A 25,436-nucleotide genomic window follows, 5' to 3' on the forward strand; every position below is an offset into this window, starting at 1 on the left:
GGGGAGGGGATGAGGGGAAGGAGGGGAAAAATTGGGACAAAAGGTTTGGCAATTGTCAATGCTGTGAAATTACCCATGCATATACCTTATTAATAAAAAACTATAATAAAAAAGAAACAAAAAATAATAGCTTTTTATTTTCAAAATATATGCAAAGATAGTTTTCAACATTCATCTTTGCAAACCTTGTGTTACAAATTTTTCTCCCTCCCTTCCTCCTAACCCTTTCCTAGTTAGAAAGTAATCCAATATATGTTAACCATGTGCAATTCTTCTATACACATTTGTGAAGAGTTTTAAATGTGAAGCTAATGAGTTTGTATTTTATCCTAGAAGCAAGAGACAATGATAGTTTTTGAATAGGGGATTGTTATGTCCAGGCATTTGTGATTTTTGACAGCTGCACGTAGGATGGATTGGAAAAGAGAGAGACTGAAAACAGCAGTCCAAGTTGGCTATTGTAGCTTCTAAACTAAGTGAGAAATGATGATATAAACTAGAAAGATAATTTTGTGAGTGAAGAGTAGGAAAGGATGTGAGAAATGTGGAGACAGCATCACTAAGATTTGACAGTGTACTGAGTGGAGTAAGGTATGGGATAAATAAGAACTGAGGATAATTGCAGTGTTCCAGACTTGGTTAACTGAAAGGTTGATAGTATTCTTAATAGAAACAAGGATATTTGTTGGAAGGTTGAGTTTAAAGGGGATAATAATAAATTCTGTCTGGTACATTTTTAGTCAAATACTTATGGAGTATAGGGTAAACTGCCTAGCTGGCAGTTGATGAGGTGGCACAGGAACTCTATGGAAAGATTAGAACTAGAAAGAATGTTCTGAGAGTCAGCTTCATATAGATGAAAATTATACTTCTGAGATCTGGGAAATTAATAAGAGAAAATAAAAGAAGCTCCAAAACCAAATGGGGAAGGCTTTACTTAGACTTAAGAGGATAATTCAGGAATGGATTCTGAAGACACATGATTACCTAAGTAGGGAGACTAGAAGAGTAGTCCTGAAGACTAAGGTAGGAGAGAGGCTATAGGAAGGAGAGGATGCTGAATTGGGTCAGAAGCTGCTGATGTCAGTAAGGAGGAACACTTAAACCATTCCATTAAATTTAATAATTAAGGGAGTACTGGTGACTGTGGAATAAAATAGTTTCAGTGAGTGCTAGGATCAGAAACAAGTTCATAAGTGGTGAAGAGGTGAAAGAAAGAAGACAAATGAAGGCAAAGAGTATGTAGATGGCTTTTTCTATTAGTATAGCTAAAAAGGAGAAGTGAAAATGATGGCTTGGGAGATGGCAAGGTCAAGTGAAAGCAGAACTTTTAAAGGTAGGATAAGAGCTTTACATGTCTAAATACTCTCCAGTTCTTTACACTTCCTTGTGTGCTGGTTTCAAAGCCCTTAGACCAACCTACTGTCTTCCCTTCTCTAAGTATGCAGCTGCCAACTTTTCAGTGGTTCATGGAACTCTAAATATATACTCCAAATAGAATTTGAACTGTATTGAGTATAGTGGGATTTTTTTCTTCTTCAGTCTTCCATTTACTTTTGTTTATACAGCCTAAGATTATATACACTTTCTGGAGAAGAACATTGCCCTTTATACTCTCACTGAGTAGTTCAAGTCTATCAGATGAATTGTCATCTATTTCACTCCTTTGATACTATTCTTGTGTTGTTTGCATTCAAAAGCACTAAAATGCAAATAGTTAATATTTATTGGACAGAGGAAATGAACCTTTTACAAGGTGAATACAAAGTTAAAATCTAGACCTTGTCCTCTTGAAGACAGAACAAATACAAAAAAACTAAAGTTGGAGACTTTAGTAAAGCAAAGAAATTCTCAACTATTATAAAAATTATAGATCTAGAGACTTCCAAAAGGGGGAGAATAATTGTAATAACTGTAAGTAAAGATTCAAATTAAAAAAAATGTATTTTCCACAAAGATTATGTGAATATCTATAAGAAATAAAGAGATGAAAAATAAGATAAAATCTTTGGAAGAAAGAATTGGAGAGAAAATAAACAACTTAGAAGAGAAAATGGTAATTCTTACTCAAGTAACAGATTCATTGAAAGCTAGAATAGACCAAAATGAGATTAGAGTTTCTGGTGGTCAGGGAGTTAAATGATAAGGTCTAGTGGCAAGTTTGGGGTTCAGGGAATGAACCCCAATGGAGAGATTTGGCTCCCCTGTACCCTCTTGGGATTTGGCACAAGAGTAGGGAGTTTGGGGGAATCCCCTTATGGTGGCACAGAGACTCTGTAAAGGAATGTACAAACCTGAAAACCTAGATTGAAAAAAGAGGTTTATTATAGGGATTGGGAAGTAAGGTTAGAAATCCTGACAGAGAGGCATAAAGTCTCATTAGGGAAATAGGTAAGGGTAAAGAGAGGGTGGCACTGAAAAAGAGTATTATTCCAGTGGGCAGAGGCTTCTTTGGCTTAGCATGGCATAGCCTAGCATGGCATGTTTAGAACCTCTGCAAAGAGAGGATTTTAGATTGGCTCTTTTATGATAGGAGCTTTGGCTACAAGCTGAAGGGGACTAGTGGGTGGAATCCCAAGTTGGCTCATCTACTAGCTAGGTTTTCAGCTTGAGCTGGAATTTGAATAGAATTGAATGAGTTTCTTTAATTCAATAGGATTGGAATTCTTTTGCTCAGGACTGAACCAACTCCACCTAGATAACAGAATGAAAATGTTTGGCTTGTTTCCCTCAGGCGGGGTCCCTCACTGAGGCAGAGTTGAAAGAGATTTTCAAGATTCAGGGTCCCTTCTTCAGAAGAAGGTGATCAATAATGTGAAAGGTTGCAGAGAAATTAAGAAAGATAATGGTTGAGAAATGGTCTAAGAAACTCAGTCTGCCTGCTTAAAAGGGGGTGGTAGAAACTTGAAGCTGGGTTACATGAGGTCAGGAAGTAAAAGATGAGGAGAAATGTTGCTGTGAAGAGTCCTGATGCCCAAGGATTGAAAAACAGATCCGAGGAATTTAAAATTGAGATTTCTTGCCACAGAAAATGTAAGATTCTGAAGGACCCTCTTAGTTCTAAAAATGTGTGAATTTATAATCCTAGAAGAGAATTCTCTCTATTCAACACAAGTTAAACAAACTTGTTATCATACTATGTCCACTTATAGACTGAAAGACATAGGAATTTGGAGATAGTTCACTGAGAGAACAAAAATAGGGTCAGAAGTCAGGATTTATGAAGAAAATTAAAAGAATTGAAAATTAGTCAAATAAGAGAATACTTCAGAGTGACCTAATAAATAACTGTCTTTAAAGGTATGAAGGATAATCGTGCAAAGACTGTTGGCTGCTAGCTCTCCAGTTCTACTGAGGTCAAAATAAGAGGAAATGAATTAAAATGTGGTGGGAAAGATTTCAATTACATATAAAACCAAGAGTTACCAACTCACTTATGGATCTCCTTTCCCAGAGGTCTTTAAAAATAAGATAGATACCCTTTTGTCCAGATGGCTGAGCTGTAGCCTTGTCGGAAGATAGGGGAATGGACTGCATGACCTTTAAAGGTTATTTCATCCTTATGATTCTGTGCATCTGCTGATTCCCTCAGGTCAGACAGTCAGAATGGAATAGCCAAAGTGATGAAAGTTGTTTCCTTCTTTTCTAATTTTCTGGATTGTTTTCTCTGCAAATGGAATTGGAAGGGACATAGAGAGAAGAACACTGGGGGTTGACAGAGCACCTGTTCTTAGTACATACTTTTACTTTTCCCCAAGGAAGGTTTTTGTTTTTTTTTTTTTCCTCAAATAAGTTGTCTTAAGTGATATAATTTCTATTTCATGTTTTATCCAAGAAAGGGTTACTTAAAGATATTAGATATTAGAGATGATTAATTAGAGATGATAATAATCCAGAAGAATAATGTCATTGGGATGGTTTTTATTGCTGTCTGTTCATATGAGGAAAAGAAAATTGAGATTTGGATTAATAAAATTAGAGTTTATTCTCTTCCTCTTAGGGATGGGGAGTTGTTCTAAATAAATACATATTAGATGATTAATGTTGGGTTACACAAAAGGAGGAGAAGGACTTTTCTGTATTCTCAATAGCTGATCTCTTGACACTCCAGAGGTCAAGGAAGAGGGGTGGCTTCAGGATCCAGGAGGGGGCAACTAGAAATTCAGACAAGGAAATGCTCTTTGAGAGTGTACCAAGCATTTATTTACATTTGGCTTTTCCTTTCTCAACAGTCTCATGTACTGCTTTTAGTAAAAGAAGGCTGCTATGAAGTTAACTAAGATAACTCTAGCTCCTAGGGGGAAAAATTGGCATTAAATGGAAAGAAACAACTAATCTTAGTAGAGGCAAGCACAGCACAATCTAAATTGCCCTGAATTTGGAGACTGAAGATCTGGGATCAAATTTTGTTTCTGCTACTTATGACTTATGTGATGCTGATAAATTGTTTTAAATCTGTGAATCATGGGTTACTGATCTGTAAAATAAAGGAGATGGACCAGATAGTCACTAAGTTTCCTTTCAGGTTTAGGTCCAGGAAAAAACAGAATATCTCTGATCATCCAACTAAGCTTCTCACTAGTAAAGACTGTCTTTGACAGCACCGTTGGCAGACAATCATTCCATTTCTATTGATCAGAAAGGTCTTCCTTGTGTTGGGATGAATTCTGTTTCTCTATACTACCAATCTTTTGCTTCTAGTTTAGTCTTCCTCTTCATAAGAGCCCTCCAAATATTTGAAGTAAGATAGCATTTTTCTCCTTAGTCTATTCTTTCTCTAGCTAATAAAATGGTTCTTCACAGGACATGCTTTCTAGACCTTTCACCATCTTGGCCACTTTCCAGTTTACCAAGTCATTCTTCTGTTGCTTCCTTTAGAGAATTGAGTCTTCAGATTAATTTGATTTTCATAATCAAAACTTTTCTTATGTTGGGAATTGAATCATTTTCTGTAGTCATCCAGACTGAGTTTTGTGGTTGTATCCCTTTATCTTGGGAGAGATCTATCTTCTCTATGGTTTATGCATTGAAATTGTATGGGATAAATTTTATTATAAATCTAGACAACTATACCTTAAGCTTAACAGGTGTGAGTTTGCTTATTCTATGAGACCTGGCATGCCTTAAAGTCAAGACTCTAGAGAGTCTTAAAAATCTCAAGATTTCATTTTATGAATCCCAATATAGGGTATACTTAGAAAACTGTGAAGTCCCCAGGTTCTTTTCCCTGTGTACTCAGTGAAATAACACCAGTATTTCTCTACTCTCTAGGGCACAGCCTGGAATGACCAGTGTCATAGCTGCAGAAAAGAAAGCCTGGTGGTGATATGGGGGCAAGTTACTTACCATATACATAGACTCTGTTCCTGATGTTTCTCTGGGTCATAATATTAATCATGCTCTGGTCTTCTTGATTCCTTATTTATAGCTAAGATCTATAAGGGCTCATGTTGCTGCACAAAATTAGCACAACAGATTCTGGCCCCAGGAAGCACATAAAAGAGTGAGAAATATCCAAGGATTGAAATAATTTCCCAGCATTTTTTTTCAAATTTCATTTTTGTTTTCTGTGCCCAGGATCATATCCTTCCTCTCAAATACTCATCCCAGGACTAGCCATTTTTCTTGTTTAGCATTTATTGAGTAGGTTCAATTTGCTAGGTGATATAAATATATGATAAGGCCTCTTCCTGGATACTTACATTCTAGGGCACCATGACATAAAATTGAGTAAAAGAATGTTAAGAGAGCAACTTATTCAGTCATTTCATTTTACAGGTTAGTAAACTGAAGCCCAAGAAGGTAAAGAGTAACCCAAGTTCACACAGCTAATTGTGGCATAGCTACATTTTCTGATTCCCAATCTAGTGTTATTTCTACCATATGACACGTTCATGTCATACAGTTAATCACAAAAGGTATTATCAAGTATACCTTTATGAAGACTTGCGGAAAAGATATCTCTCCCTGTACTGCTTTCAAATTTTCAAAGTAAACATGATGTTATCTGACAGTTTGGGAAGCGGAGGAAGGCATTGCTATAATTATAACTGTTGGTGTAGCTGAAGCCAATAGGAAGCATTTTAGCTAGAGAACTATCAGTAAAATGAGGCAGCATTCACAAAGCAAACCGAGTCGGTTTTCCTCAGCTGAGCAGGCCACTGCTGGCTTTCCCAAATGGATCTTTTTAAGCTTCCCTGGAATCTCTTTACTATTTATAGACTGCTCCCCTCACCTCCCACAACAGCCCTGGAAGGGAGATACTATTCTTATCCTCTTTTTACAAGTAAAGAACTGGACTGGACTGGCTTAACCATCATCATCTGATGCTGAAGCTGTGGTACCATTTGGTCTTCACAAGTCACCTCCCTGAAAACTACTTTCAGAGTTAGTTTTATTCTGGGACATGCTAGAGCAGCGCTGAGTCTTCATTTACTGCCTTACCAAGGACTGCTGCAGGGCAACATTGGTGAGACAGCATCGGGCTAACCTGGTCTGCAGATGGAAAACTAAGCACAGGCTGCAGGTCCTAGCGAGGCCAGCAGTGACTTGTTGGAAGCCACTGGCAATATCAAATAAGGCTCTTGGACTGGATGAGGGCAAATGGGATGAGCACAGACAAACAAGATTGGCAATAATTAATAAGAATGTTTTCTTATTAATTTTTTTTCCACCTAGAGTGCCCTAAAGAAGAGTATGCAGATGAATAGTAGGCATGCAGAGAATGAACCTGGACTTTGTGTAGTTTTCATCATACAAAATGATTTCACATTTATTAGCTCATTTGATCTTCATAACAACATGAAGGAGGCAGGACAGAGAGTGATATCTTCATTTTTTAAAAATGAGGACATTGAGGTTTAAGGATTCTGCACAACTACATCAGGATTATGTAGTCAGCAAATGCCAGAGCTGAGGCTAGCCCAGGTTTTCTAGGGCGTCTATGTAGTTTTTTTTTTTCTGATTTCAAAACAGTATGCTGCTTTTTCAGCACTCATTTTGTTACCTTTTTATAATATGCCTATTATAGTGCCTGACAAACAATAGACACTTAAAAAAGAGTCACTGATTTATAGGAAAAGGAGAGGGAAGAGATAGTACTCTGAAATATGCCTAAATATTATAAATATGATTGGGAAGAAAAAAAATAGAATACATGAAAGTAGAACCAACAGACAATTTATCAGAAGAGGATGGACATTAAGACCAAGACCAACCTAATGGGGGCAAAATTGTCTCAATAAGCAACTAATACAAGTCAGTTCCTTTTTGTGCAGTTGGAAGCCAAATGTAAGCCACACAGTGAACAATTATTGCACAAATGTTTGTGGGTAGTTGTGGGTGTGCAAACCACCTGCTACAAGTTTGCAGCTTTGTTAAACTTGGTAAACATTAGGAATGAAATGGAAACGCCTCCCCAGTCTGTATGGCAGTCGGTTACCCTTCCTTTTGTGGCCTTCCTCCTCAGAAGGTTTGATTTGTCCATGGCTAGGCTCCCCTTTCTCCAGCAAGGGTGTTTCCTGCTGATAGAGACCAAGAGCTGTCAATGCTCTATGTCAGGAGTTTGGGCTTCTTTTGGGAGCTTGGCATGCCAAGCAAAGGCCCTTAGGAGAGTCCTGCCATTCTCCTAAGCTGTTTTAGAACATCTGAACTTATGTACATACTACTGGAGTCAGGGCCACCTTCCACTAAGAAAAGTTCACTCACTTTGACTGAAGCCCGTCCTGCCCGTAGGGCTGCAGGAGATACTGGTGAACAATCTTGTCCCTGAGTGTTCCCGCCAGTTTGATTTTCTTTCTTGATCGATGCAGGTTGATAATGTATAATGTAATGGACCCACGGACGTAGTTGTGGCTAGGATCCAGGGAGACAGAAGGGAGAAGATTAAAACAAGGATGTCAGTGAGGTGCTTTCCACCCTCTGTGATATTGAGGCAAATTTCAAGAGAGCTAGAGATTTTTTAGAAATAATTTTTAAAAGTTATTTTAAATTCTTCAGACTAGAAAGACTGTTGGCTTGGGAATGTGAAAACTTGGGTTCTAGATCTAGTCTTGTCACTAACCTTGGGCAAGTCACATCAGCTGTCCTTGTTTCATTTTCCTCTGCTAGAGCATTAGGGGATTGCTTTAGATTACTTTTAGGGTTCCATTTAATATTTTATGATGCTATGAAACTGAAGAATAAAGTGTCACTCTATTTAAAGTCCTTGACTGCAGGATACTTTTGGAGACAAAAAAGGATTTGTTGTTTTGTGGTCTCACGAGGAACTTGTTTTCCTCACCACCTCACTTAATACAATCACATTTCAGATCACATATGCTTCCTCATCTTTAGTTGTCTTTTATTCTTAAAATTGCTTTCCATTCTTCTATAATCTCATACAGAGATGTAATTTCTACAGAGAAAGAAAACCAAAAACTTAAATCCTATAAAAGCCTTTTTATTTTTGTTTTCCTTAAACATCTCCCTTTGTCAGTTAAGTCACCCTACTATTGGAGTGAGTGGTAGAAATTCATTATGAGTGCTTTTCTGTGTCAAAGAGATCTCTATTAAATTATGAACTGCTTAAGTAAAGAACCCCATCTTTTATTTAAATTAATCAGAGCCCCTCAACACAGTGATAGCACCTGTCATCTAAGGGTTAGATAAAAGACCAAAACATTAATGTTTGCATAAAGTATTTTAGCAGGTGTGAATGGATTTTTCCATTGACTTGTCTGGATTATTGCACACTAGGGATCCTTTCTCTCTAGAATCACTGAATGACAAAAAAAGTATTATGGGTCATATACAAGGAAAATGTAAAAGAATCATTTAGGATTTTCATCTGCTTCGCATTATTTCATGTGAAACATTTAACTTATCTTCTTCTAATGTAAACAACAGGGAAAATGAAATTTAATACAGTAAAAATAAAATAACCTCTTCAGTTCTGTAAACTGATCAATTAAGGAAGAGGGACAAAAAAGGAGACAGAGATATGCAAGGAAAAGAAACAAAAAAGAAAATGAGAAGACCAAGGGTAGAGAATAACAAGAAAATTGGGGAGGGGGTTACAAGGGAAAGAAAAACAAGAGAAGGAAGAAATCTTGAGAATAGTGTGGAGGATTTGAAAGCTTCACAAGGCTTAATATATTTCTGTATGTAAGAGACTTAGAACTTGGGTTGGTACAATAGGACCCTGAAAGTATATTCAATACTTGGAGGGAGGGGGAAATTAGGGTTAATAAAATGATTAGAGATTTGGGAATAAAGTTGATGATTAACCCAAAAGCACAATGCCATCAATTTTCATAAGAAAGGGCCTAAGTGAAAGGGGCAGGAAGCAATTTCATAGGAAGGAAAATGATAACTCCAAGCAGTCAGCTATCTCAAAAATACACATTGTGGCTACAGGGAAATGAGTGAAAGAATATGGATGGCATCAGGAAAGCCACTGCTGTTATTAAAGGCAATTTCAGAGTCACAGAATATTAAAACTGGAAGAGATTTTAGAAGTCATTTAGTCCAATTTCCTCATTTTACTGATGGGAAAACTTAAGTTCAAAGAGAAGTGACGTTTTGTAAAATCATATAAGTTTGTTGTTGAGTCATTTCAGTCATGTCTGACTCTTGGTGACCCCTTTTGGAGTTTTTGTGGCAAATATAGTGGAGTGGTTTGCTATTTCCTTTTCCAGATCATTTTACAAATAAGGAAATGGAGGCAAACAGGGTTAAGTAACTTGCCCAGAGTCATACAATTAATTAGTAAATATCTCAAGACCACATTTAAACGCAACAACATGAGTCCTCCAGTATCTAGATCTGGCACTGTGCACTATGGTGCCACCTAGCCGCCCTCAGACAGAACAACTAGTATTTTAAACTGGTACTCTAATGCCAGCTCAGTATTTTTTCCTAATATAACACATCTTATTGACAGTAATGCTATCTTATCCACATGAGAAAAAACAATGCATTTTTGGATTAAGAATGAAGAGCTACAAGGAACCTTTGAGGTCATCTATTCCTGTCCCCCAATTTCTCCAGATGAATAAACCTCTACTTAGGCTGAGTCACAAGGGCAGTAAATAGCAGAGACAGAATTTGAATCCAGGTCCTCTGATTCCAAATCCTTAACTCTTTATGTTACACTATTACTAGGTATTTCTGGTAGATGGATTATAGAGGCTTAGTTGAGTTAAATGTCAAGTCTGGGAATTCCATTTAATTATGGTAAAAAAGGAAACTCAACTTGTGAGCAAAAGTAAAAGCAAAATTTTTATGGACCAGCATATGCCCTTTTTTAGGCAAGACTAGAGTAATTATGTCACCATATTCCTCTTTCACATTTTAGTAGAGAAGGAGAGAGTGATTTGATTGCATTTACTAGTTATCCTCTATAGAAATGGAACAGGATGAATCCTAAGGGAGAACGGTGGGATCAGAGGAAGTGGTGGGTGGGAGGGAAGCCTGAAGTCACTGTACAGTTACAGGGAAATCTGCCTTGTCAAGCTGCTTGGCAGCCTTCCTATTTCTTTCCCATAAGTTCTCTCAGGAGGCTAAGCCCTTGCAGAAAGCCAGTCCAGGTGACAATGTACAGAACATGTTTCATAATATGTACCTTAGCCAGAAAGGGACTGGTATTAAAAGTTGACCCATCTGCCCAATGCATCTCCTTGACTTTCTCCAGCAGTTTAGGGGAAAGTTTTATTGGTTGCACAGTTCTGATGGTACAATGTGAGTTGACTTTCTGGTTTCTAAGATGCCTTCATAATTTTGTGAGCATGGATCAACTAAATAATGTAAGGAGGCATTAGAGTGCCAGAATATTTGTTCTCTGAACTCCAGAAATGAATTTTTGAAGAACTATTGTTCTCCCAGGAAATGGGACGAGTTGGTTTCACTTTTGCCTTTTGTCCTTTTATTATTATAAGTCATTTGCTGATCTTTTATTATTTTAGCTATAAAACTTCCTGGGAGAAGTGATCTGTGTTGAATTTCCTCCGCCTCTGCCTCATTCCTGGTTAGGACATTTTCACCAGCAGAGAATCTCAGTATCTGGAGTTCATCTCCTCTGACCGCTATTTCCCTGCCTGACATTTCCCTTGTGTTGCTATGGGCGGGAGTGGGGACTGAGTCCAGGGATAGAATACGGGGTTGAAATATCCTGAAGAGAGGAGGTGCAGGACATCAGGTGGAACAAGCACCAGATGACCTCCAGATACCAAAAATCTTTGTATTAAAACCTCCCACAAGATTGAAAAGATTGAGAGGGGAAAAAAGAAGAAGGTACTTGGGGAGCAATGGATAAATCCAGTGTTGGGTCAACCTCCCTAAAATCTAGGCTTGTCCATTTGTCTCCAAGTCTATTTCAAATTTTTTTTTTGGTAAGAGTCAGACCATGTTTTGCCAAACATTTTTTCCTCTTAATTTTGAAGCCCCTGTGTATTTTAAGGGAAATTTAATCCACATGTTTCTGATTCATTTACACTTAACTCATCAAAATATTGTTTTGTAAGAGCCATTTGATGTCCAAGAAGCCTCAGGAACCTTTTTTTTATGAGACTTTTTTTTCTTCTGAGAAACAGGAAGTCATGTTTTGCCAAAAATAAATGAACTTGAACCCCAAAAGGCTCAAGTTTGCTTCAAAATCTACTAAGTTCCAGTCAATTCTGAACTTGGCTAAGGGCCTTTATTCCTCCCAAGAAACATACAATATCTTAAAAAGATGGTTTGTACTCACGTTTTCTAGTCAAAACTTGTTTGTTCTTGCCATAAGAGGATCAGGAAGGGACTACCACCCTCCCAGATTTCTGGCTGATTTGTGTAATAGCAAGATGCAGAGAAGCACTGGGTCAGTGTCTGGGTCAGTGTATGATCCTTTTTTCCTCATAAGTCAATCATAAGTAAGAACTTTTAAATAGCTATAAGTCCAACAATGGAACAAGAAGGATGCCTTCTTGCCTCAGGAAGTGTTCAAGCACAGGCCAGATGTCCATATGTCAAGGAGCTTGCAGAAAGGATTCCAAAAATTGGGATGTTGGATTAGATGATCTCTGAGGTTTCTTTTAAGCCTAATGAAGATGTTCTTTGTAAATAAAGATGTGTGCAGATCTACTATCATGAAGTCTTTTGCATTGAGTTCTTTGACTATTAAGGGATATTATCTATGTTCAATCCCACTTAAAGTCCCTCTTAAGTCAAAGATCATGCACTTTGAATATAAGGACACAGGTTCTAGCTATGGAGTTCATTTCAATTTAATTGAGTTTGGCTGAAATGTGAGTGAGTGATGGGGAGTAATATGAAATCAGATTGAAAACTTTATTTTGGATTTACATTATGGAGGGCATTAAGTGTCAGGACAATTTTTTCCCCCTTTTTTTAAAGGCAATTGTAATGGGCTGAAACTGAGTTGATACATTGAGGTTGAGCACTTAAGGCTAATTACCAATTGGACAATACTCTATTAGCATTTGCTTGGAAAATGGTCTATCCCACCATTCTGTGCTGGCTTTATCTGTTGGTGTATAGGGAGACTGGGAGGACAGATTAGAGGGTGGAGTAAGACAGTGATTCCTGGCCGGATTCCTGTGGCCATTCCTCTGTCCACAAAGAATAAAGATGAAGGACTTTTGCTTATCCTGACTATGGCGGATTCCAAAGTATCTAGGGTGCTAACATGGTCTTCACAGTCAATAGGGAGATACTGAAGGTTATTAGCCAGTTGACCTGGCCGAATTTAGAAAAATTACCTTAGCAGCTGTGTGGAGGATGAATTGCAGAAAGTAAAGACTAAACGTTAGGAAGGTCTTATAATAGTCTAAGAAAAAGGTAATAAGGATCTGAAATAGGTTGATGGTTATGAACAAAGTTCATGTGATTTTTGAAGTAAAACTAATAAGAATTGCTCAGCTAAAGGGTTTGAGGAAAAACAAAGAATCAAAAAGAATTTCAATTTGGTGAATAAATGTAGATGTCTGGGAGGATGATAAAGCCTTCAACAGAAATAGGGAAGTTATTAACTAATTCACATCAGGTTTCATCAAAACCATACACAAAGTACTTGTACTATTAGTTGTCCTGTGAAATTTTCTCCTGCCACAACTCAACTTTGAAGCTCTTTCTAATTCTGATGAGAGAAAAGACTTGTTTCTTAGAGTTTTTGTTAATACTGTGTGGACAGGTCACTAAAGTAAGAGAAAACAAGTGTGTGGGTAATATTGGTATTTAAACATACCAGTCGTACAAATTCTTAAAGTTTTTGGGTAGAAGACTATGGAAAAGTTGGCTTTTTATCTATTAGGTTAGTAAAAATACAGTCTTCCATTTATCTAGGACCTCTTTCTAAGGAATTGACAACATTCTTGGAACAGCGTAAATAGAGAAAAAAATTTTTTCCAATACTAGTGAAGGAAAATGCTTATTCAACATTACAGAGTGCTGGAATCCAACATGTGGGCCCTTGGGACAGATTTAGCTTGATTGACTTCAGGATATGGCATGTTTTTGACTTCTAACAAATTCACTTTACTTAATTGGCTAGAATACATGTACTGGTAGGTTAGTAGCTCCTAATGACCTGCTTACTGTTGTGGTGGTCTATCTGATTGTAGCCAGGTATCATGCTAGTTGGCTTGGATCAATTAATTGTAATTAGGAAAAAAATATGCAGGCCCTATATGTATAGTTTTCTGATTGCACAGCCCACCAATGAAAAAACCTGGGTATGCCTGACCTTTCTGATGGCAGAGCTTAAACAACTTGGACTCATTGCTTCTTCATTCAGTGTGATTTCTGGTAGACCTGCTATACTCAATCAGCATTTCTGCTTTATATAACAGTCTGTGACCTTCTAAAGACCAGTGACTGAATTAGTGATATTAGAAAGAACTGGAAATACAGTTGCCTTCTAATGACCTAAAAAAGACATTAGCTCAGTGCCTGGCACATCATGCATGTTTAATAAGTGCTTGTTGATTGCTTGATTAGGAACTGTGTAAGTGGACTTACATAAGCTTTCAGACTTCAGTAGCCTCTTACTGATGATGAAATAAAGACATAACCCTTCTTCAGCTTGGTTTGTAAGGCCATCGGATATGGTTTCAACATTTTCAACCTTATTTACATTCACACTCCCCTCATTACTCTTCCTTGTCTGCCAAGTGTATCCCATATTCTCTTTTCTCCATATCTTTGCTTTTCTTATCTTCCTTGCCAGAGACCTTCTCCTTTCCCTATCTCTCTCTATCTGATTGTCATTCAAGGCCCAGATTAAATGCCATCTTCTCTCTAAATCCTTTTCAGATTTTTCCAGTTGGAAGAGATTTCTTCCTCATCTGATTTTATAGCACTATTAATTCTATTTAGTATTTTATTTATCTGTCTTTTTTCTTCTTCTCCTTATATCTAGCTCTTTGAGGACAGAAACCAAATTGTACTTATCTTCAGTACTTAGCACATAGGATATGTTTCAAAATGTTTCCTGTGTGAAGGACAACTAGATGGCTCAACAACCCTGGAGTTGAGAGGACCTGAGTTCAAATGTGGCCTCAGATATTTATTAGCTATGTGACCTTGGGAAAATCACTTAACTTTGCTTCTGAACTTTTTTTTTTTTAAGAATGTTTTCTGCATGAATTCAATTCAACAGACATTTATTACTGTGACTATTGTGTGCCTAATACTATGACAGGAAATGGAATATAGAGGAAAGAGCCTTGAATTCAGAGTTAGAGGTCCTGGGTTTACTTTCTAATTCTGCCTTTTTCTATCTGTATGACCTTGTGAATGTCTTTTTAATTTCTCACAGTCTTAGTTTCCTCATCTGAAAAAACAAGAAGATTGGACTAGATCAGTAATTCCCAACCAAGAACTGAGGACCCCTTAAGGCAGTGGAATTAAGGCTCACTCTTGTTAAATAACTCTCTATGATTAAATATGCTTTTTGGATTGCCTAAATAATGTCCTATACACAGGTATTTATGGTTATTTTATTTAATAAAATAAAAATTCCCTTAAATCATTATTGATTTCATAACAGCTTTTTATATTATATACTAATGTACAATTGTTACCAGGTGGGAGGAGCTATGAAATGTTTTTATGTAAAAACGAGTTCTCATATTCAAGAAGATTGGAAAGTACTAGGCTAGTCAAAATTTTTTTTTTTTTTTTTTACTTAATTTACTGTTCATCCTGTAATCTAACTTTAAGGAGTATACAAGTAACAGATGAATGAATGAATGAAAGAATAAACTTTGCTCAGGCACTTAGAATGAAACGTGGTCATGTCATAAAGGGAAGCCACAGAAAGATCCCAAAGTCTCATGGATGAACTATTCTCCTGGACACTACCCAAGCCAGACTATTCCAACACAAAAAAATACTTTCCTCAGCTTCTAGACCAATAGAAGGCAGTTGCAGAATGGTGTTATTGGAATGACTGGTCACAAAGAACATGCCTAATGTGTTTTATCCATTAAAAGAAATAGCAAACGAGAATGTGGTACCCTTCAAAGTCTAGATTTGCAAAAATTGTTCTTCATTATCATTCTTTGCTAAACACATTTTCTAACTGATAATGAAAAAAAACAGACCAATTCAGGGCCAGGAACTTATTGTCTGACACAAATTACTTCTGTAAAATCCGCTTTAAATTTCTTACCAAGTTTCAATCCACTTCATAAGTTTCAATCACTCTCATAAGTCACTATTGTATTTGCTTTCCTCTCCTCCCAAATAAGTGTTCCCACCCTTTTGTTCCACTTTGATTATATGGCATGATTAATAGTGTAGGTAGATAGTGGCAGAAGGTTATGAAATTATTTCTCTCCTCTATGATTGTGGGCCTTCTTTTGGGTGGTTAACTTTGGGTACTGAGACAAGGAAAACAATGTTTCCTTATATAATGATCTGATAACAACAAACAAATGCCATAAAGTAGTCACTCCCTGGATAGGGCTTCCTGTTGAGCAAAAGGGGTGCTGAAAATCACCTGGCATACGACCAACCCTGTCTCTATTCATCCACAAAAGACAATTGTGTCTACAGACAAGACAATTCGCCCCAACCCCCTCTTCTATGAGAGATTCTTTGAAAACTCTTATCATGAGAAATTAATTGGGCTGGGCTCCTCTATCATCAAGTAGGAGGAAGAGGTGACTGTTGTAACATGACCGTGTAGGGCTCTTTGTACTATGCACTCTCATTGATTATCTTCTGATAACCCTAGTGCAATAGTTTTATCTGTAGGCTCTGTTCTAAGTCCAAGTTTTCATTATGCTCATAGATGCTCTGTTTCCTCACTAAGAGAAGAGTTTTTCTTTCTCAGGTTTGTCTATTTCAATTAGAAACTGCTATTTTCTAAGCTTTCTAACTAAGACACGGATTTTTTGGCCACATAAGTTTCACTATAAAGTATGTAATGATCTTCATTCTGTGTAGGATCTAAAACAGGGGTCCTGAAATTATAGCCCGCGGGCTAGATGCGGCAGCTGAGGACGATTATCCCTCTCACCCAGGGCTATGAAGTTTCTTTATTTAAAGGCCCACAAAACAAAGTTTTTGTTTTAACTATAGTCCGGCCCTCCAACAGTCTGAGGGACAGTGAACTGGCCCCCTTTTTAAAAAGTTTGAGGACCCCTGATCTAAAACATAAAAATGCAGTACTATTACCTCACCCTTAGTCTCTTGGGGCATAAGAATAGGTGTTTACATTCTTTGCAATTGATAAAACATGGGGAAAAATAGCTTAGGCAACTTCCAAATATTTAGAAGAAAACTTGAGATGATTGAAAAGCTTAGTTTTCAATGGTCCCATTTTAAACCCTGTTATCGTTAAAGTTTGTTTAAACTTTTTTTTTCATTCAGGTATAGTGATTCTGTTAGCATTTTTTGACTCTGTAGGAGGGTAGGCCTAGCAACAAGATCAAAAGGGCTCAGATTTATGGTGGCATTCCTGTCCAAATGACCCTAGTGCCTGATTCTGAGGACTCCTGAAATGGCATCTATGGGTAGACTTACTTGTGGTGGCTTGTGCAGTGAGCATAAATGCGTAATTTGTCCCGAATGACTCTGCCAGGACGTGGCTTCCGCTGGAGGCCGGCAACATGCACTGCTAGAACTTTGGGTCCAATCAGGCGTTTATACAGGAGAGAGAGCCAGTAGTCCTAGAGGGCAAGATGGAAAAGAGCAGAGAATAAGAGAATAAGATAGTGAAGTGAGGGATAAGGAGATTAACTGATTTGTCCAATTGTGTTCAGTTATTTGCCAGTCTTGTAACTTTTGTGTTATTGTTTAGTTATATCAGTCATGTCCGACTCTTCATGATCCCATTTGGGGTTTTCTTGGTAAAGAGACTGCAATAGTTTTCCAGTCATTTTACATATGAGAAAACTGAGGCAAAAAAAGTTTAAGTGACTTTCCTAGAGTCACACAGTAAGTGATGAGGCAGATATGAACGCAGGAAGATGAGTCTTCCTGATTCCAGACCCAGAACTCTTATTTCCTGTGTCACCTAGTTTTCCCCTGGCACATAGTCAAATTCTTAAAGAAATATTTGTTGAATGACAATCCAGTAACCTGAACTTCTTCTTGATGATGTGACTAGGAGTTGGAGAATAATAAAGAAAACATACTCTTGTTATAGGATCCCTAACCCCTAGTCTTTAATAGTGACCCAGGATACAGTCTTTGCCTTGAAACAATGTTTTTTGTCCTTTTAGCTTGGAAGTACTTAATTTCTGTTACTTGTTAGGCTGAGTGTGGTAGCTACCAAAGAGCAGTTGTCAGCTTGCTTTTACCCCAGAGAGGATCAATGGCCCTGAAAAGACAAACCCCCAAGATATCATCTATGACCTTGGATTTTCAAGGACTGACTACCTATGTAAATAAGTAGTGTGGCTAGGACTCACATAATATATTACTTTAACTTCTATTGTTTATATGGTTTATACATTGTTCTTGTAGTAGGAATCTCTCGTAGAGAGTATAGGTAAAGAAATAAATGGGAAGTAGATTGAGGTACATAAACCAACTGAATATATTGTAATATCTTTCAATATATGAACTCAAAATTATCAATTTATACTTTGGATTTTCAATTTTATTTTCATATCACCCACCTAGTTTATTAAAACTAGTTTACTAAAGGCTAGCGTAATTGAAAAATAATAAGATTATTATTAAAATGCTAGAACTCAAATAGTATTCCTTGCTGTCACTTAAACTTTGGGAGAGTAATACCCAGATAATGCCACTAGTTAGCAGAATAAGAAAAAAGTCTCTCTCCTTCTAGCCTATTTTTCTTCCAAACTATTCTATATATTACTGCCCAATTAGTCATGTCACTTATTTTTATCTAAAATTTCTAATTTGGAAAATATAAAAAACAATACCAGGCAAATTCATGGGGTTGTCAATGGGAAAAGCCCCCTTGAAGTTTGAAAGCACTATATGAATATTTTTTTGGTACCATTGTTGATCATTATTATCATTCTCAAAAGCCACAAGAAGACCAAAGTATAATGACTACACAATGGAAGAAGGATTTATAAAAGGGTATCAACTCTGTGGTAGCCATTTTTGTTACACACTTAACAGTTACAAGTGTCAGTCTCTGGTAGAGAAAAAAGAAGTGAAATTAAAATAGAGTAGCTTTGCCTTTTCTCTATTGTCAATTATTGTCATCCCTTCCACTCTAATCAGAAGTCCTAATTTTTTTTTTTTTGGGGGGGGGAATCCTTTTCTTTCCTCCAATTATAATTAAAACATCAAACAACGTTTGCTGTGAAGCTTTTGAAATTAAAATTTCCCGCTTTGGATTAGCATTTCTAGTGCATTTTGCTTATTAACAGAACTGTAAATGGTGGTTAGAAACCATGGGTTTTGCTGTTGGCTCCATTCTTGCATCTTTTTCTCTAAGGAATTACAAAGCATCTCTACTGCTATTCATTTCCCTAGGTTGTACCTACTAATTCCCCATGGCATTTAGCTGCAGTACACAGGACATGAGGGAAAACAATAGGGAATGACACGTGGAAAGGAAGTTTGATTCTAGAGAACCTTCAGTGCCAGGGATGGGAATTGAGACTGGTTTATTAGGTGAGGTAGACCCAGTGGAGTTTTCCAAGCAGAGAAGGGGCATAACCACAGCTGTGGAATAAGAAGATTATTGCTTTAATTGATTTAGCAGATAGTGTTGGGTATGGAATCAAGAAGACCTGAATTAAAATCCAGCCTCCAAGATTTACTAGCTATGTGAGCTTGGCAAGTCATTTGACTTCTTTCACATGAAATATTGAAAGAGGAAGAAATTAGAGCCCTGGAGATTTATTAGGGAATTCATGGAGTGGAGGATTAGTTATATACTGGGACTTAACTTTGCTGCTAGCCAACACTTTATCTCTCTAGGTTACAGTTTCCTCATCTGTAAAATGAGGGGACTGGAAAGCATTCTGTCATTTTGGATAATATGTTCCAGGACCAAACATCACAACTATAAAACAGAAAGGAAAGGGTGAATCCAAGAAATATTTTAAAGGAAGAGTTGAGAGAAGTTGGTGACAGATAGAATACATGGAATGAAGGAAAAGGAAGAGTCCAAGATGACTTTCATATTTTTATCCAGGAGTCCATGTGCAAGTCCCTCTATACCTCTTTGTAAGAATGCAAAACTCATGGTTCCAATCTTAGATTTCCAGGAGAATGAAAGAATAGATAGAAAGACATGGCATATGTAGTAGTTTTTTTTTTTTTTTTTTTTTTTTTTTTTTTTTTTTTTTTTTAATCATCCTGGTGCTGTTGATCCAGAAAGTTACACTTTGGAACAATCATCTTATAGTTTACATTATTAGGACTTTTTCTGTATATATTGAGTGTAACTGATATAATCTAATCTATAATATTCAAATCCAGTAAAGGTTCTATAGGGTTTTTTTGGTAGTTAATGGAAGTTATCAAGGAAATCATTACAGTATTCAGTTGAGACATGTACCAACTCACTTGGAGTAGAATCTACTCAGCCTCACTTTTGGGCCACTATTCTATGTGACTGCTGAAACTAGTTTTGCAGAAATGTCACTTTAATCATATCATACCTCTTCTCAAAACTACAAGTTCATATAACAGTTTACAAAATCAAGACCAAGTAACTACCTACCTTTTAAGGACTTACAGTATTATGACATTCATTTCAATAAGCATTTATTAAGTGTAGTTACTGTGCTGTATTAGCCTTACAAAGAAGACAATGAGCACAACTCCTTCCTGCAAGGAATTTATAATTTCACTTGGCAGCAGGAAAAGGAGAGGGAACAGAATATGTACACAAATTAGAATAACTTGATCTCTTTGTACCTATATTTCATTGGTGCAGAAACTCCCTCTACTGGTGAAGATCACAATTCTCTCTTCTTTTGTGTTACTCATTTCTTATACCATTTCATTAATACCAGCTCAACATTTGGTCTGTCCAACAATTATGTGACCAACACTATGATGAAATAGTATAAACTTCCTATAAACCTCTGAAATCTTAAAAGAAGGAAATTGTTTTCTGGATATAGAAAAGGCATAATTGAACTGACAAGATAATTAAATGTAAGTCCTACACAAAGTAAAACCTCATGAGTTAATTTTGGAGACATATTAATATTTAGAACTTGTACTCAGGATGCTGATCCACTCAGGATCATAATCCATGGGCTAATGTCAGTAAGAACAAGCAAATTAGCTGGTTTATTATTTTCTTCATACCTCAAGATGAAAAATGGGATAAAAAACACTGACAATGTCAAACTTCTAAAAGATATGATTTGTAGTAAATGAACTCAGATTGTCTGAGTTCTATCCTAAGACTTGCTTGATTTATCTTTTAGGATTTTCTATTCATTATAATTAGCTATATTGATTTAGACCATTACATTTTTGGAAAATTTTGCTATGTGGTGTTATTACCATTTGACTTATAGATAAATGGGAACAAAGATCATAAATGCCCTTCTTGTTCACGTCAAATTGCCTTAGAAACTAATAGATAAATATCAGACCTAGAAGGGCCTCTAGAGATCATCTAGTCTACCCCCCTCATTTTATAGGTGAGGAAACTGAGGTTTAATGCAAAACTGAGGTTGTTTCCAATGTTATACAATTGGTGGTCTTCTGAATTAGAATTAAATTTTCTTGGCTTTCAGCTCAGTGTTCTTGCCACTTATGTTATGCTGCCTCCTTATACTCAATTTGGGAATGTATGGCTAATAGAAGGCTAACCTCATTAAACCAATAATTGTTAGAAGTTATAAGCTGTGGGTTTTATGGAACACAGGCAGAGTTTGTTATAAGCCTTTGAGTTTTGTTTTAACTTAATATATTTTGCTGCTGAGAAGTATATTTAGGATGAAGTTTAACTGCTCAATGCCAAGTTCTTTTCCCTCCAACCCCCTTGCTTTCTGGGTTAAGCCTCTGGTGTAACCTCACAAATTCCCAAGTTTGTTTCTCTCATAAGCATAAATACAACCACAGTAGCCATCCTTTAGCAAAATATCTGACCCTGGAGACAGGAGCAGAAATTGAGTGTAACAACATGACTGGATTCTACCACTAGAAGTGGAAATGTGCCAAAGTTAACATTCACAAAGAAGAACCCCACTGTTTTTCCTTCCTCTGCATAGGAGGGGCAGCAAGACAAGCCTGGAAAAAATTCAGAAATGATTAGAGAATCACTACAAGTTCTAAAGATATGGACATCTTTTTCAGTCCTTTGCTATGTTGCAGAGAAAGGAAAGCATATCAACCTTACAAATATAGGTCCTGGAACAGAGCAGATGAATCTCAATTGCCTTATGGCTTGTAACCTGGCAGTTTGTCTCTTGCTGTGGTACCTGCATAATCCTATTTGATGACTCACATATGCAGTTGGGATGCAAGTTGGGCTCAGCAAATAGGTGGGAAGCAAGAGGGAATTTGAGGAACAAATTGTTTTCTCATTTTGGTCACTGATTCATCACATGGTCCTTTTAAATAACTTAGTCTCTCTGTTTTCTGAAAATGCAAGCAATTTCTTCTTTAAGAGTTGTGTGATAATGACTAATGTGGAAATGTATTTTAAATGATTGTACATGTATAATCTATAATAGATTGCTTGCTGTCTTGGGGAAGAGAGAGGTAAAGGAGGAAGGAGGAATTCAAAATCTTAGAAAAATGAATGTTGAAAACTATTTGTACATGTATTTGGAAATATAAAATACTATTTTAAAAAGTTAGCAAGAGACCTTAATAAAAGAGTTGAATGAAGTAGGCAGATAACCAGAAAAATCCTATTCTATTAGATAAGGAGTACAACTTGATGGAGAAATTTTCTTATTTCTAAGCCTGAAATTTAGCAAAGTCCTTGACACATAGCCGGTACTTAATAAAATGTTGATTGATTTAATGGACAAGAAGGCAAATAGCATAAAATCAGTCTGGCATAATACATCACACTTGCAGTCAAGATACATAGATTCTCCCTGTTCTGTCACTAACTAGTTGTGTAACCTTTGGGAAATCACTCTCTCTCTCTCTCGGGGCTTCTTTTTCATTGATCAGATCCTTATCCACAGAATGAGGAGCTCTGAGTTAGAGGATTTTAAAAACCCTCAAAACAGAAAGTTATACAAAGCTATTGCTATTCTACTCAAGTAAAATCCCCACCAACTATCACCTCGCAGGATCTGTTGATCATCTTTTTATAGTGGGCAGAGGAAGAGGGAGAGGGATAAGAAATCTGTGTAGAAACCAGTCTTCTAGGAGAAGAAAACAGAGGAAAAGAAACATAGAAAAGATGAAAACAGGGAGACTTGCCCATAACATTGAAATGGGAAAACCTCATTAGACTGAAATGCTATATGGAGTAGCTTTGATTTAGTCTCTCACAAGGATAGTAGAAGAATAGAGCTGACAAAGGAATGTGTGGCTTGAGAAAGTGACCAGGACTCAACTCATTGGTGCAAGAATGAAAGTAGGCTAGACTGGCCAAAGCAAGGCACATAGATGTGGCCCCTATTTATGACTTAAATACCTATGTTTCTGAATAGAATTGTGCCATGTTCTTATATGTTGTCTCTGTTACCTTGGCCTTGTTTCCAAGGCCCATTTCTTTTTAAAATCCAATGTGGATGAATTTGTATTGACATTGGTCTCTTTAGATGAAGTCTATTTTTCCTTCTTATTAAAATTGTTTTCAGAATCCCAGAATTGAATATCTCTCATTCCTCCAAGACTTAATATTTCTTGTAGTATTTTAGTCCATGAAATCCTATATATTTTCACTCTGAACTCTTTGAAATTTGCCTTCCAAAAATCTAGTGATTTGTTTTATGCTGCTTTTACTGTGATGTGAAAAAGGTACCATACTGATAGATCATCATTCCTACCAAGGAAACATGTGTGAGGAAGAGGCAGTTATTTTGAAATGGATTCTGGGAACCCTTATATTTAATGTAATCCTTTTATTGTCTACTTTGTCTTTTATTTCAAGTAAATGTCTCATGCTTGCAAGGAAGGTACCAGTCCTCTGACTGGTTTGATAAAATAAAAAATGACAGGGGCTAATGAATTGTTATTTTGTGTGAATGCTAATCTAAAATGTACTTTGAATCTATTGTAACTTTGTGAGATTCCATGATTGAAGGGGCCTAGGTTAGATTTGTAAACTATTATGTAAATTTTCACATTTCTTTCCAAGTTCTCTTCTTAGGAACATAATTCTAAAGCAGCATAAATCACTTTGCTCTCTCTCTCTCTCTCTCTTTCTCTCTCTCTCTCTTTCTCTCTCTCTCTCTCTCTTTCTCTCTCTTTCTGTGTGTGTGTGCACACGTGTGCATGTGCACGAGTACTTGTGTAGGTGGTGGGAAAAATTCAAAGTGATAAATCTAAAGCCAAGGCCCAGAACATCTAATGCTGCTGCTGTGGAATTTTGTCTAATCAGTTCTTAGTCTCTGAATGGGCAGAGGTTACTGAGGGGGGAGAAAGGAAGATGCAAAGAGAGCATCTTTGGGATGAAAGGAGTAATGATGATGGATAATTGAAAAAGCAGAGCTTCTCTTCCATTCTTGTTTTGTTTCTTTTTTCTTTACAAAGGAAAATAACTTTTATACTGGTGGTGATGAAAAAAAATAAAATAGCACAGAATGTACATCCAAAATTATGAGATAAGTAAGCAAATTTCTTCACTGGAGAGAATTCTGGAACAATTGGCTAAGTAGGTGAGAAAAGTTCAAACACTTCAGATTTTCCTCACAAAGAAGGGTGAACCTAGAGCAACCAAAAAACAAACAGGAATGTGAGCAGAACAATGGTCACCTGGTAAACTGGAGAAAATCCAAAGAAAGATACCAGAAAGGAGGTTTGGCCCCCTCTGAAGTGTAAACACCTCCAGGTTAGCTCTGCTGAACAACTAGCTAGGTTAGGAGGTAGACTTGACCCCAGCCACAGGAAATTTGACTTGTTTGGCTTCTGTGTCAGGGAAGATTAAGGGAACTTAAGTTTAAAAAAAAACCCTCTCCTACCCCAAACAGTAATGGTTACCTGATCAAAAAGAATTCATAGGAGAATTTTAAAGACTTCAAAAAATAAGAACAATCCAAGAAAAAACAAGATAATGATAAGAAAGTCAACCAACTAGAAAAAGAAATCCAGAGTCTTGAGCAGGAAAATGAGTCTTAAAAATTAAAATATGGCAAGGGTGAAGTTATAAAAGAGTAAGAAATCATCAAAAAAAAGTAAAAAAAATAGAAGAGAAGGTGAAACATCTTACAAGAAAAACAATAGAACTGGAAAACAGATAAAGAAGAGAAAACTTAATAATAATTGGACTACCTGAAAGCTCAGACAAAAAAGCAATCTGGATACAATGATATAAGATATAATTTTAAAAAATTGTTCTGATGTGTTAGAACAAGGGGGGGAAAGTAGAAATAGGAAAAATCTACCAATCAGATCCTGAAGGTAAACCTACAGGAATGTTATTGTTAATTCTGAAGCTTCCAGATCAAAGAGAAAACAACAACAAATAACAAAATTCAAAAACATTGGAGCCACTATCTGAATTGCACAAGACCTATCACTGACTACAATAAAAGACTGTCGGTTTTGGAATGCTATATATAAAAGATCTAAAGAACTAGGGATGTGATCAAAATAGTATGTTCAGCAAAATTAAAGTTTTACTGAATGAAAAAACTGGATATTCAGTGAATTACCAGATTTGGGGGATTTTGTGGCAAACAAATCTGAACTTAATAGAAAATTTAACAAAGAAGAGTAAACTTTAAAGACTAATTTCAAGGGACTTGATAAGGACAAAGTGTTTTATGTTTTATATGAAGAAATGTAAACCATATGTTTAACACTGTCGTTAGTAATTGGGTAGTTCAGAAGAAAGATAGGGGTAGTTCTGAGTAAGAGGTGATTCT

General features: G+C 36.6%; 1 protein-coding gene across 1 annotated transcript in view; it reads right to left on the reverse strand.

The window, feature by feature from the left end:
• The window catches only part of HPSE2 (heparanase 2 (inactive)), a 677,809-nt gene that overhangs the window by 23,044 nt on the left and 629,329 nt on the right, over positions 1 to 25,436 (reverse strand). Inside the window, exons 10-11 of the mRNA XM_031956226.1 lie at positions 17,008 to 17,153; positions 7,708 to 7,854 (exon numbers count right to left, since the gene is read on the reverse strand). Coding sequence (XP_031812086.1) covers positions 7,708 to 7,854; positions 17,008 to 17,153 — 293 coding nt within the window. The remainder of the gene's footprint in view (positions 1 to 7,707; positions 7,855 to 17,007; positions 17,154 to 25,436) is intronic.

This window comes from Sarcophilus harrisii, chromosome 2, assembly GCF_902635505.1.
Source record: "Sarcophilus harrisii chromosome 2, mSarHar1.11, whole genome shotgun sequence".
Lineage (NCBI taxonomy): Eukaryota > Metazoa > Chordata > Mammalia > Dasyuromorphia > Dasyuridae > Sarcophilus > Sarcophilus harrisii.